General features: G+C 41.2%; 1 protein-coding gene across 1 annotated transcript; it reads left to right on the plus strand.

The window, feature by feature from the left end:
* Positions 1 to 2,537: 2,537 nt before the first annotated feature.
* Positions 2,538 to 14,503, plus strand: pdgfaa (platelet-derived growth factor alpha polypeptide a). The gene is made up of 6 exons (XM_085276198.1): positions 2,538 to 3,250; positions 3,586 to 3,682; positions 7,377 to 7,484; positions 7,662 to 7,855; positions 13,173 to 13,299; positions 13,880 to 14,503. Exons 1-6 carry the CDS (start codon positions 3,188 to 3,190, stop codon positions 13,888 to 13,890), a joined length of 600 nt encoding a protein of 199 aa, XP_085132324.1. The 5' UTR covers positions 2,538 to 3,187; the 3' UTR covers positions 13,891 to 14,503.
* The last annotated feature ends 249 nt before the right edge of the window (positions 14,504 to 14,752 follow it).

Here is a 14,752-nt window from a genome sequence, read left to right on the forward strand (position 1 = left end):
TGTAGGCAGTAAAATGGCAGGAGTCTGCTTTATATTGTCCCGACTAAGCAATCAAGCTTGCTTAGCAAACCAGTTCCCCCTTCAGCAGTTCTTTTTATTGGATTAAATGATGTGCAATAAAGGCAAAACACCAGGGGGAGTACAGAGAAAAACTAACCCTCTGAGAGTTGTTGTGAATGATACAGACTAACCTATTTGATGCCGTCTCTTTGTCATCAAATGTGTAAAATCAGACATGCAGATTAATATCATTGGGCATTTTGTTTTTCTTTTTAATGTTCTGGGCCTTCAAGAAAGCTCTCATGTTCCAAGAAAATGTGACCAGTACGTTTTCAAAGAGTCTTTGATGGCACAGAGTGCTGCTGGCACAAAGACAGACAACATTGGATAAGATGGAGGGAAGAAAAAAAGAGCAAGTGGGATGCATCAGGGAGTTCAGAGAAGAAGCTGTATGCCAGGAGGAAGTGACAATGTCATGGTACCAGTGAGGCCATTCAAGATCAGAATCGGTTCTGACCCATTTCCCCTCCATCATTCCGGTTCTTTGTCTTCATTTGTCTGCCTGTTGGTTACACTAAACCCTTTCACAGAAGATGCAAGGAACGAGGTGGATTTTTTTGTGTTAGGGTATTAGCCTCTGTCAGCCTAAATAGGCTTTAATTGGGGGGAAGTTTGGTCCAACACAGGCTGGATTTTCTAGACATACACACACACACACACACAGGTGCCAACTGACCCTGCTTTGACTTCTTTCATCCAAATAAGCTTCATCTTGATATCACCACCATATCTGTGCTTTCTTCCCTTTTCTTTTGAAGACTTTTAATCTCTTCTCCTTGTTTCTTCCCTTGTCCTGTCCTGTCTTTCCTCTGTTTTGCTCTCTGTTCTTTGCCTCACAGGAACATAGTTACTTTCTTTCAGCCTTCTAACTTTAAATGTTATGTGTAAGGATCATAAATGTGTATGTGCATGTTGGAATGCTTAAGGCTGGATTTCCAGATTCCAGCACTGCTTCATGAAGCTTTAGCTCTAGGGGGAAAAATGTATTTTTTTTTACATTCCCTCAAAAACTTCTGTCACTGACCCACAAAAATGCTTGCTGTGTTTTTACTGCCTCCCTTTTCACTGAATGTCATTTAGTGTTCATTTGCTAAATCACAGAAAACGTGTTAACATTACAACCAACTAAACCAACCACAGGATAGTGTACATTTTGGAGACTGACCTTTAAGGCAGCCTTTGACAGATGGCTTTAAAGTTTGCTTTATATTGTTAATCACATTGAACTTTTTGTAGGTTCCATTTTATTTGTAGATCAGACTTTCTGTTGTGTCAACTATTCTTTAAAAATGTAGAAGGGCAGTAGAGCCTTTAGCTTTCAGGTTCCTCTCTTGTGGAACCAGATTCTGGTTATGATTCGAGAGGTAAGAACCCTCTCTTGTCCTTTTTTACATGTATCGCACAGCAGGAAGTAGTCCACTTCCGAAACCTTCTGACCACTGGAAATACAGTAAAGGTGCTGCCTGGAGAAAGCATGCAGCAGACAGCACACACAACATGCTCTTGCTAAAAGTTCAGTTCTGTGCTCTTTGAACATCAGTGCTGTCTGAAATGACATTCACCTTGTGTTAGGGATCTGGTAGGTTAACGGGGTGTCAGACATTTGCATTACATAGCTAACATAAAAATTAATTTGTGCATTTGTAAAAACTTGGATCAGGTCACCCTCTGCCAGCATTATGCTGCTACAGGCTCAGGCTGCTGGGGTGAGAACCTCTCTCACCCAACCTACTGCATGTTATTAACTTTAATGTTTTCTGTCTCCTGTGATTTGTGCTTTTTTCCTGTTTCTCCGCTCTCCCTACTTCCTGCCCACTGTTGCTGAGTGTTTGCTCATAGAGGGAAAGATTGGATCATCTGGTTTGTATCTATAAAGTTTCTTTGAGGTCACTATTGCTGTGAACTTTTGTTACATGAACAAAGCACTAATAAAAATCTTACAGTTTTAGGGCACAATGTCACCGTCACCTGGGGGGGGGGGGGGGGGGGGGGGGGGGGGGGTTCCACTTGGTATTCCTTTAGGCAGTCTAGGAATTAATCTCCATGAAAACAGGTATTGACCAATGGGCTGCTCGGTTCTTGGTGATGTGGATGACTTTAACATATATCAGTTTCTCATTTTCTGTCCTTATTATTCTGGCATGTCAGTGTAAAATAGTCCAAACAGGACCTTTAACTTTATCTTGAGGGAACCTCTAATGCATTGGTCTGAATATGTGATGATCATAAATCATCAAATTCAAACTAAAGGTCAGGTATTGTAACAATAGTTCCCGAGTTCTTTTTAGCAAAGTGTCCAATACAAGCGTAATCAACTTAAGCAGCTCAGACTGAGGCTGTTCCGTGATGTCGTTTATTGCTGCTGCTGCTGCAGTGCTCGGTAGCCTTTTATGCAAAGCGCGGTCGCAGTCGCGCGGGCGCGCACAGCTATATCCTGTGACTGAAAGCATCCCAGCTTCATTCACCCCAGAGATCACAGGACCGCTGGGAGCTGCCATCAAACTCCTCAGAGCGGAGATAAAGGCTTTTGGTTCTTTTGCGTTTTCCAGACAGACCTGCCCTCGGTTTGTGAGTTTTGACAATTTACCAACCTGAAGTGCCAACACGCTCAAACGCTGCAGAGGGCACAAATGGGTGATTTTTGAAAGGCTCATACTGAGGACAAAATGATGGATATTCCTGGATATGTGAATGCAAAAAATGCCTAATGCTTCCATCGGCACCTGTTCTGTCTAGACCAAAATGAAAAGCAACTGGACATACACTTGATGTCAAGTCTGATTGTGTGATTTCCTTTAAACTTCGGACCTGTGGACGAATATCGGTGGGATCCTAAGATTTGTACTTTTTTATTTTGTTTTATCTTTTTAAAACTTGGACTCTCATTTTTCGCGGTCACTTAAAAAATAATCCCTTAAATCTCTTTGGCAGTGACTTACACCGCGTGCAGAACAAGCAGAAGTTTGCTTCAATCCTTTTTATTTCATTCGGGATTTCGCAGCTTTTTCATTAAAACTGAGGAGGTATTCTGTCCTCCCGAGGGATGATGAGAGCAGGGAGCGACAGCCCGGCTCCTTCGGTGGATTTTCGACCTATTCTGGTGCCTATGCAGTGGATCTGAGAGGAGATGAGAGCCGCAGTCTACCACATCCTTGCCGGCTACCTCTGCGTGTTACGCACCGTTGCTCAGGTGAGCTGAATCAAAACACTCTGTGTTTAATCTTTTCTGCTGCGTGTTGTGATATTTTTACTCGCAGCTATTTAGCTTGTAAACAAGTAATAGAACTCACAGAGACTCAGTCCTGAAGGTTAACGTACTGAATACAAAAGATGAAATCTAGTTTATTTGCGTAATTACACACGAGCATTAATCTTACGCACAGTTACCTGTTTGATACATTTTGAAAACCCGCCACCGAGTCAGCTTGAAAGCCAGCTGCAGATAAGTAACGTTTGCGTGATCGTGATTTACGCACCAACTATGTGTTCCCACCCCCAATAAACCCACCCCCTTCATTCCCACAGGAGTCTCCTCTCCCTCAGGAGCTTCTGGAGCGGCTCTCTCGCAGCGAGATCCGCAGCATCAGCGACCTCCAGCGGCTGCTAGAGATAGACTCCGTAGGTAAAGCACTTCATTATAATACAAGTCTCCCACAGCCACAAGCTGGATTAATGATCCTTACAGAAAAATGGGGTTATTCATAGAAAAATCTGTTCATGTGATGCCTGTGACAGATTTTTAATAAAATATATGAAGAAATAAATAAACATGGTGCAGATAAGATCAGACGTGTTTTTTAAAGTGATGTGAAACATAATGCCAAGTATGCAATTTTAATCTCTTCAGGGAAGTAATTTTTAACTCTAAGAGCACTGCACAAGGCTACATCACGTTTGTGCTTGTGATCAGTGTCAGGGTTTCATGCACCAAGTGGCAGCAGACATAACTTGGGGCCAAACCTCTGTAGCATTTAAAGCTAAATAGTAGGCTACAATTTTTTTAATGAAATTTGAAAAGTCACAGGAAGTTACTGTAGAAACTCATATTTCTTTGCACCAGATCAACACTTGTGATTTTTTTAATCTATCTTTAATCTACTTCTGAAATTAGGAGCAATGCACATGTTTGTCTTATTTTAGCATGTCATTGAAAAATGATGTACCTTTAGTCATACAAAGATCCAAGCAGGCCTTAACTTGACTGAGTAACAGATAAACATCAGGCACAGGGAGCTTAAATGTGATAGTCACGGCTGCTTCCCTCCCTGTCAGTGCCTTGAAAGACTCTGACTTGAGGAATTAGTTGCATCTGGTTCAAGATTCTTTGTCTTCTCATCTCACCACTGGATGTTTCTCAGAAAGACCAGAAGCAACTTTTGTTTTTCTTAAAAAAATCATCTGTATCTTTTCTGCTCTGCTAGCAGCTGACTGTGTAGCTGAGATCACAAAAAAGAAGGCTTTGTGTGCAGTTCCATCATAAACAGTCTCCAACTTTTGAAGAAAAAAAAAAAGCACCGGCGTTTGCCTTCAATAAACACTGATGTCTGTGTTTATTATGCAGGTAATAAATCTGAGCAGATTGAATCAGTGAGGTGAGACAGGAGGAAATAACTGTGGCATAAAACACACTTTATTGCATCCACTCATCCACATTTCAGCCAAATAAACTTTTTTTTTTTTTGCTGCGTGAACTTTTTTTTTTATTTTTTTCTGTCTGCAGTGCTGAGTGGTGCCACCATTAATCCTGGCATCATTGAGATGCAAATGTCGAGGGTGACGGCTCCCCGGCTCGGTGGGGGTCAAGTGGCTCACTTCATTATACTGTTGTCATGCTGCCCATTATTGGTTTGAGAGGAGGGCTCGCTGGAAGGCTGCTGTGTTGCTATGTATAATTCATGCTCAAATTCCTGCATGTCAGGGCGAGAGAGGCAGACACACAGGCTCAGAAAGAGAGAGAGAGAGAATGAGAAAGATAGAGAGAGAGGGAAATGTCGAAGGTGGACTTTGTTGTGTTTTAGAAGCACATTGTGTATGTAGGCAGGCGTGTGTGTGTGTGTGTGTGACTGTTTGCATGCACATATGGCCTCAAGAATGAGGAGCGCACGCAGACATCTACACGGTGACCAAAAGAAGCATCAGGCTTGGTATTCAGGATCAAATTAAAAGAGTCCTGCCTAGACATCATTTACTCTGATTTCCTGGAACCTTGCTCCCTTTTTCCACCCACACAGACACACAAATCTACACAAATCCACACTGCACACACAATCTTTGCTCAGAATTTATTGGCTTTAAACATGTCTGTGGGTATCCTGTGGTTTGGAAGTACTGAATGGCTTGAAGAATCTGCGAAAACTGTGGATACATCTCTAGAAGGCACACACACACAAAGCTAAGATTTAAAACTAAGCCTTGAGGGCAAGATTGGCTAATATAAATCTTTATGCCATAAATCATCAGTTATTAACTAAAGAATATTATCCACTTTAGGAAAGTTTCCGTAAACTGGATGTTTGTCTAATCTCAGGTGTAGTATTGTCACAACCTGCCAAAACCTTGCACAGAAAAATAAATAAATAAAAGATTAAACTAAGCTCACTACCACACATTACTACCACCAAACCAAACTGAACTGACAAATACAATTTATGGCCAAGTGTCAATGAGTGGCAGAGTTTCCAAGATTAATTGTAGATAGAAGATGTTTCTGTGTTTGTAGGAATAACTCTGGGTCCCTCCTCTTCATGAAACCATTCGTGACTGGTGCTTGGTAACTCAAGGTTTCAGCTTCCTCCACAGATTTCCTATTGATCTGAGGTCTGGAGACTGGCTAGGGCCCAGGGGTGTTGAACTCCAGGCCTCGAGAGCCGGTGTCCTGCAGGTTTTAGATATCACCCTGGGTCAACACACCTGAATCAAATGATTAGCTCTTTGCCAGGCCTCTGGAGAACTTCAAGACATGTTGAGGAGGTCATTTAGCCTTTTAAATCAGCTGTGTTGGATCGAGGATACATCTAAAACCTGCAGGACACCGGCCCTTGAGACCTGGAGTTCGACACCTGTGGGCTAGGCCATTCCACACATTAATGTGTTTCTTCTTTATCCACTCCTTTCTTGCCTCTGTGGTATATTTTGGGTCATTGTCATGCCAGAAGACCCATCGATGACCCATCTTCAGTGTTCTGGCTGATGGAAGAAGGTTGTAGTCCAAGATTTTTCCTGTCTTTTGGCCTCTCAATGCGCTGCCCAAAACATAACATTTCCACCTTTGTGCTTGATGTGGGGATGGTGTTCTTTGGCTCATACAAAGCATTTCTGTTCATCCAATCAGATTCTGGTTACATCTTTCATCAACGCCTCAGTTTATAAGTTTAATGTAATTATTTTTCTGGATTTTTAGTTGATATTCTGTCTACTATCAAATTTCTTTGTAAGTGAGCAAACATAAAAATTCAGCAGGGAATCAAATAATTGCTTTCTCCACTGTACATCTAACCAGTAATAGAAGCAAAAAAAGTGCATTAAAGTCACATAACAGCAAATAAATCTCAAAATTCACAAAGAAGCTACTTAGAAAGTTCAAGTTTGCTTGCAATGTGATGTCATTTCCAACTTAACAAAATCTTTGCTGTGTGTCTGTGTGTGTGGATTACATTCAAATGTACCTGGAATAGGCACTGAAACAGTTTCATTTGGGGCTCGTGTACATGCAGAGAACTCAGTAGCTCACTGACATCATAACTCAGAATAACCTGGTTAAACTGCTTCTCTGATCAGGAGACACTTGATAAAGATATCTGTAATGAGCAGCTTGCTGTAGCATGTAAACATGCCACCACTTTTCCTTCTTTTGTATTTTGGTCAGTCAGCTGTCAAGTTATCTTGATAAGGAGATTCATGGTCCCATGAGGATAAATTACAAATATTTTCTATTTTGGCTCGGCCAACAATGTGGTGCGTAAGATTTCATGAAACTTAAGGGACAACTTCTGATGTCCAAAGAGCCAGGATCAACTGAAGTGATGCATCATGGCCCAAGATTACAATAAATAGGTATTATTTTTAATTCTGAATCATGCAACGTTAGTCCAGTAGTGTCCAAGGATGGAAATGTGGAGCTGGAAATGAGCAAAATAAAAAATATCCAATATCACCCAAGAGAACATTTGTGCTTCTCAGAAAATGAACTTTATGCATGCATGTTATCCACAATAGTGCGTTAGTATGTGTCTGTGTTTTTGACACAAGGATCTTTGTTGTTAACATTTAGAGTGTGTATTGTCTCAGTATGCTTGTGTTATTTTGTCTCTGTTCAGAGAACGAGGTGATCGAGGAGACCAAACACAGCTACCACAAGGACTTCTCTCACAGCTTCCCCGACCTAAAGAGAGCACACACACATACCAGACACAGGAGGAGCACTGGTGAGAAACACACACACACATGTAGTCAGCTTGAGCCTCAGGTCCACTGGTTATCTAACTATTCTTTTGTAGTTTCCAAAAATTCTATATTGTATAACGTTAATAGGAAATACTAGTATTTGTATAAAAAGTGAACCATTGATGCAGGTTTGATCAGCCATGTTTGTTCACCTGCAGTGGTAGAAGAGGCCTTGCCAGCAGTGTGCAAAGTTCGGACAGCAATTTATGAAATTCCCAGGAGCCAGGTGGATCCCACATCGGCCAACTTCATCATCTGGCCTCCCTGTGTCGAGGTGAAACGCTGCACCGGCTGCTGCAACACCAGCAACATGAGGTGCCAGGCGGCTCGCAAACACTACCGCACTGTTAAGGTAGCTTTCTGTTGCTTCTCTCTATACATGTGACCACATGTGTGTCTGTTTCAGACTCTTTTGTGTTCAAAAGAAGCTTTGTTTTCACATCACATTTGGAAGAGGTAAAGATTTGCATATAGGGAGTCTTGGGGGTTACCAGGTAGCACAGGTCGACACTACACTGCACTGATGAGCACAGCTAGACCCCGGCATGCAGGGTTAGCTTTGTAATTGTTTCTTTCTGCTTCAAACATTCCTTCCAACAGAAACCTGTTAGGTAATGAAAACACATGCATACATTCACATATAAAACAAATATAACTAATAACTTTGTGCTGTCAAAGACATAATTCGGTCAAAGGAAAGAATAAGACTTTATATCAACACTGTACGTGCACACTTGCACTGCTTCAATTTTTGATATCCATCATTAATTCATTAATAAATTAATTTCATTTTAATCTTTACTCATTGCCATCACTTTAAACTTTTTCTTAAGAATCAAAGAAAATGAATATAATTGCCATAAACCAAAACTGTGTGTAACCATAGTGTTATTTAACATTTTCTGAACTGTAGATATGTTTATGGAGCTGGAGCCAGGCCAGGCTGGAGCCGGGTACACCCCGGAGTGGAAGAGCCATTACCAAATACCACAAATTTTGTATTTCCAAGTTTGTCATAAACCATTTCCTATTGAAGCCAGGCAACTGAGAGACTTCCCATAAGATGTGAAACTGACGAGTTAAAGTTAGGAAGAAGCATCCGGAAAAGGCTTTGTTGTATTTAGTAGAAACAGTCTTTTTATCATGTCTAAGTAATCTGCCATTTATCTGTTGTTTTTCTTTGTTTAAATTAGAGTCCCTTAATAGAGACTAACTGCATATGAAGTGCAAAATTGTGGCCAAGAGCTTTGGCACTCGCACAAAGTTTGTTTTTCATGCACTTTGGCACAATTTTTATTTCATTTCTTTCACAAGGATGTCATGAATTTCAAAAACCTATTATTACATTTCTCTAGTGCACTTGTCTGTCTCAGTGCATGCTGTATCTTCTTATATGTCACCTTCAACTTTCATTATGAGGAAGAGGACAAAGTCACAGAGGACTAAGACTGTTCTTTGGGGCGATTGTGGCTCAAGAGTTGGGTGTTTGTCTTGTAATCGGAAGGTTGCCGGTTTGAGCCCCGGCTCGGACAGGCTCAGACAGTCTCGGTCGTTGTGTCCTTGGGCAAGACACTTCACCTACTGCCTACTGGTATTGGCCAGAGGGGCTGATGGCGCAATATGGCAGCCTCACCTCTGTCAGTCTGCCCCAGGGCAGCTGTGGCTACAACTGTAGCTTGACTTAACCAGTGTGTGAGAGTGAATGAATAGTGGTATTGTAAAGCGCTTTGAGGGTCCCGAAAAGCGCTATATAAATGCAATCCATTATTGTTTGGTGTCTGACACATACAGTAGCCAGAGACAAGAGTTTTCTTCCACAGGGATATCCTGTGACAATAGAAGTGGTTCAAATTAGTTTAAGGGATATATTCTGTGTAAACATTTAGCAAAAGGCTTCTGTTCCTTGTCTTTTACTGGCACTGACCCGGAAAGTGTAGAAAACGAATAATGGCACAGAATGTGTAAATACGCAGCCACTTACTGGAGGTATACACTCTACACCTGCCAAAAACAATTACTCTCCCCAGCTTAACCATTGTGTGTGTGTGTGTGTGTGCGTGTGTGTGCGTTCGTGTGTGTGCCAGTGACTGAAAATCTGGCAGTGAGGTAGCACATGAACATAATAGCTTCCCTTTGATCTCATCCAGAGCTGGAAATAAGACTCAGTAAACCCCAAATGGTTCACAGTCACAAGAGTCCAAGTGGGAGCTGACCCAAGGAGTGTGTGTCTGTGTGTGTGTTTGGCACACAGGAAGTGCATTTATTGTACTTTTAAACTGTGCTGATGATGTTGATGTTAATAGTTACTTTAATAATATGAACATGAAATATTAATTTCACAGGTTGATTGGTTGATGTTTGACTGATAATCTGGGGTGAGAGGGAAAGACGTGTAAGAGTGTGCTGCCAGAGGTCAAGAGGGAAAACGTGAATAAAACAGGAGGGGAGGGCGGTTTGATACTCTGTGCTTTGGCCTGCTGAAACCCAATCTGAGATGAAAGGGCTCATCCTTTGTCTGCTCACAGAGGAAATCAAAAATAAAGTCACTCGCATGTGCTGAGATTCAGTGCTTAGAGGGTAAACGGTCACGACTACAACTGCACTCACTTAAAGCTAAAGGGAAGATGGCAGGGTGAAGGTTTAGGGGGTGTGTCCATATGTGAGAAAACAAAGAAAGAGCCTCAGTACTGATATATATATATGAAGACTACAGCAGGCTGGAAGTCAATCTGTAATGCCCTTTTAAAAGCTGCTGTCTTGAAATGATGTTTACTTGTTTTTTGAGAATAGACTGTATATAAAAGATGGATATCATCATTGTGAGATCACTCACTGCCATGTAAAGTTTCCACTTGAAGCCTCTGCTTTGTCACCTAGCTAACGTTCACAGGTTTGGAAGAACTACATCAGTAGACTGACTGAATGCATAACAACTGCCAAGTTGCCTACAAAAAACATCGATTTTTCTTACTAGAACTACAGCAGCAACTGTAGTGTAAGTCTGCAGGAAAGAACTATTAATTTAATAGTTGATCTAATCTAATCTAACTACTCATATATATAACAATTATAGCAGACCTCGACTATTTGAAGTGATGGCTCACCCCTTCTAGCATATTGTCAAGGTCTAGTCAATGTCATATGTGCTGTTTAGCTGCACAGCTGCTCACCTCAGCTGAACCTTCTTGTGGGTTTTTGTTTTTTCAAAGTCTTAGCTCTGCTATTTCAGAGTCTGTTAAGACTTGAAGCAAAGATGGTTGTGCAATTGGACCTGCCAAAGTGCAGACTTGGCTTGCTAACAAGGATGTTAGCATTACGCATTTACTGTGCTTCTGTGGTTCTTTTATTGTTTATGTAAGATAAAAGTATGTTGGGTGTGTATTTGTTCATGAACTAGAAAGACCCATTGCTACATGAATAGCTAGGCTCGGGGCGCTAGTGTTGATGTCAAATGTGACACAAAACAGCATATGCCTCACTTAGTGTAAGTGAAATCAAACCTCCTATCAGTGTTCCATTCATTCTTCCAAACGAGATTACACACACCTGTGTGCTTGCACAAGTACAAGAAAGCATTTTATCTGTAGCACCTGTATCATACATAACCTGTCTCATTCTAACTTAAATAGCACTATCGTTAGGTAGTTTTTGGGATCAACAAACCTATATTGTTGCAAACATAAATTTAATCATGATTCGATTTTGCAGAAGTTTAGTACATGATGAAATTTACAATAGCTTCAAATAATAGAGTCTACATCAATTTAATGAACAAAATTATGTTAGATTGTTGAGGTAAAGAGGACAGAAAGTGGAGGAAACAGGAGATAAGTTTACAATAAAAAGTGAAATTTTAATGATGGTGGTCTAGTCAAACATTTACCAAAAAGGAGATACAAACATAACATCCACACTTGTCCAAAATAGTGATGCGCGAATCATGTTCACGTTCAATACTCGAGAATCACTTTACTGACTCATGAATCATGATTCACAAGCCCAATTGACTCACTAACTCATCCCTATTGCTGTTAGCAAACTAATTTCCTTAGTAGAAATATATGTAGCTTATAATTAAAATCGTGGGGGGAAAAAACAACAGCCAGTTTCTTAACAAAAACATTTCTGCTCTGAACTGGAAGAAAAAACCCTGAGTAGAAGCTCACATCAAGACAATAGCTCCTTGGTTCACAGTAGCATCGCTCTGCTAACATGCTAACAGCACATTTTAGCTACTCACCCCCTCCCTTCCTGCGCTGAATTGTAGCGTAAGCGAATCACTCAGGACTCACTCACCCCCTCCCTTCCTGTAATGAATCATAGAACGAACGAATCACTCACTAGTCATGTCCAAATTCATGGGCTGGTCATGTCCAAATTCATGGGCCGGCCTTCGCGGTCTACGCGGGCCAGGTCCTCAGAAGTGCGTGTAGGCCGGAAGTAAACGGCTGGGGAAATTGGACGGTCTAGCCTTCTGATTAGCGTCACCGCTGTCTCGTTGGAGTTTAATAAACTCAGCCGTCTTCTCCTTGCTATCTAAAATATAACAGGACACTGGCGTAAATTCTCGACCGTGTCATACTCCTGTTTAATCAGTTTTCTGTTTGACGTTTCGTCAAAACCAAGGAGGAACCCACCAGGGGGATTAATAAAGTTTTATTTTATCTAATCTAATAACTTTAATCTCAGCCAAACCGATTTACTCACAAACAAACAAAACACTGAAAAAAGCCCAACAATAACATTTTTAGGTTGTCTAAGTGACTTATATATTACGTTTAACCTGAGTAGCAAAAATCCGCGGTGATCTGAAAATGATGTGCCGGGAGTTGTGCCGTTCTCGGCGGCTTCAGTGAACCTCGAGCTCCCAGCTAGCTATCGAGCTGGTGACTAGCAGACGTCTCCGAAAACGTCGAAGCACTTTTGCAAATATGCGATATCTTGATAAACCGAGCAGATATTTGATGTTTACACAGCTACATTCAAAAAAACCCAACTTGAGGCCCATACACTGGGAGATTCTCAGCTGTAGCTAATGACCACCTCCATTAGCTGTTTGAGAAACTCTTTGTCATGTTTTCTATTGAATATTTCTGGCAGACTAGTTTTAAACAAAAACCTTATAAATGTGATCTTAAAAATCCACTGGATGGCAATAGCTATGCTAATTTACAAAAGAACTGAGACTAAACTTTGATGTCAGATATGTTCTCCAGTAGTCAGTTCATTGTGTTTCCTATTCTTTAAAAACTTAATCTACTCAGCTTATAAATTTGATTAAGTTAGTACCTAGCACTAGTACTAGACAGCTAGTTTGGCTAGCAAGGTGCATCTGGTGCAAGGTGCAAGTTAGCATTTCTGATGCTAACTTTGACTAGAAAAACTCGTTCTAACCCAACACACTCAACAGAAAAGCAGAACATGCCTTAGAATGTGTTTTAGTGCAAGGGAACTTTGGGTAAAGGCACACAACTACCACTCAAGATAGCTACACAGAACTTATGTAATTTCTGTATTCCTTTTATTTTTCAAAGCTGGCAGTTTGACTGTACGAATTCATGCAGTGAGCTAGTTAGCGGGGGCTTGCCTATGCTAAAGAGTATTAACAAACATGCTTTAATTCACTTCTCAATAAAGTTTTCTCTCTGTCTCACTTTCTCTCCCCTCAGGTGGCGAAGGTGGAGTACGTGCGAAGGCGGCCAAGGCTGAGGGAGGTGCAGGTGAGGGTGGAGGATCACTTAGAGTGCACGTGCACCAATAAACGCCATATCAGCCCAAACTCAGACACAGACAATGGTGAGCATATAGCTGCGTATCTTTGTGTGCGTGCATGTGTTTGTGCATGGGCGTGGGCATGGGGGTTTAGGCTGGCTCACTTCACATGTTACGGCTCCTCTCAGAACTGATAACATCTGAGGCATTTACAGTGTTTTTCCTGCCTGAGTTAATTCTCCCTCAGGGCAGCATTTCCCTTCACACACACTAACCCATCCACTCACACACACACACATACATGTGTGCACACACACAAACATATGTTTCAAAGACCCCCATTCTATATTATTAAAATCTTTCCTACTCGACATAAACAGGGGTTAAAAAAAAACATTGTTGTAGTGCACAAAGGTTCTTGGAGTTTAACCATCCTGTCATCATGTGTGACTTCTGTTGAACTTGCTGACTTCCTGCAGGTCGTGCTTACATCAGCTGAACTTAAAGCAAAAAAATTGCAATTTAGATGTCCAGCGGTGGTGCAGAAAACAGTCCTTTGTGTGTGTGCGTGTGTGTGTGTGTGTGTGTTGTTATTCAGTCGAAGATAAAGCTAATGCTTTATGCTAATAAAAGAAGCTATCTTCATGTTCCTTTCTTGCAACAGGCATCAGGTGAAGAGCAGCAGACAGATGTAGGAGTGGAGGACACCTTGAGGATAATGATGTAATGGAAAGCAAGGACAAGCACCTTCTGCCTGTGACTCCTTTAACACCTGCCATCAAAGTAACAGTGAAAAGGTCTAACGGAGCATATTTTGTCCACGACCTTTTGGAGTTTTGATGGAGGATTACTGACTCACCATTTTCCAAAAAAAAGCAAAGCATCAAACTTCCACAAGTGAACTCCAATTTTTTTTTGATGGAGACGAGAAATGATGAGATGATGACAAAGCGAACTGACATTCTGGTTCTAGGATGTTGAAGGGCATATTGCCTGTATCCTGCTCCTTCTCCAGAGTATAAACCGCTCAGTGACTCGGATTATAAACTGGGGCAAAATCCTTTCTAGAAACAGTGACTGGGATTAGTTTTTGTACTCCAAGATTTACTCTTCCTCAGAAAAGCACTCACACACATGCACGTATATCCTGTTATTTTTATAACGTCTCGTTTTCTATTTCTATTGCTTATCAGTTCTTTTTCTGATATGTTACCCAAATAAAGAATGGATGGGAAATAATCCTTCCGACATGTTACTGATACTAATAAAATATTTATATGAAAACAAATTGGGTGTGGTGGTCAGAAAACAGCTTGCAGCAAACAGGTTTGTCAGAGAGTGACTGAAGGGACAGTAACACACACACACACACACACACACGCACACACACACGCACACACACACACACACACACACACACACACACACACACACACACACACACACTGAACCTTGGCAAAAGTGAGACTAGAAAACAGAAAAGCATGAAAATGCTGATTATGGAGCGGAATAGCCAACAGCTAACAAGTGATCTTTT

Source organism: Mchenga conophoros, linkage group LG6 (assembly GCF_057382185.1).
Source record: "Mchenga conophoros isolate Kocher_MC1m ecotype Shallow Benthic linkage group LG6, M_conophoros_male_GT1.1, whole genome shotgun sequence".
NCBI classification, from domain to species: Eukaryota; Metazoa; Chordata; class Actinopteri; order Cichliformes; family Cichlidae; genus Mchenga; species Mchenga conophoros.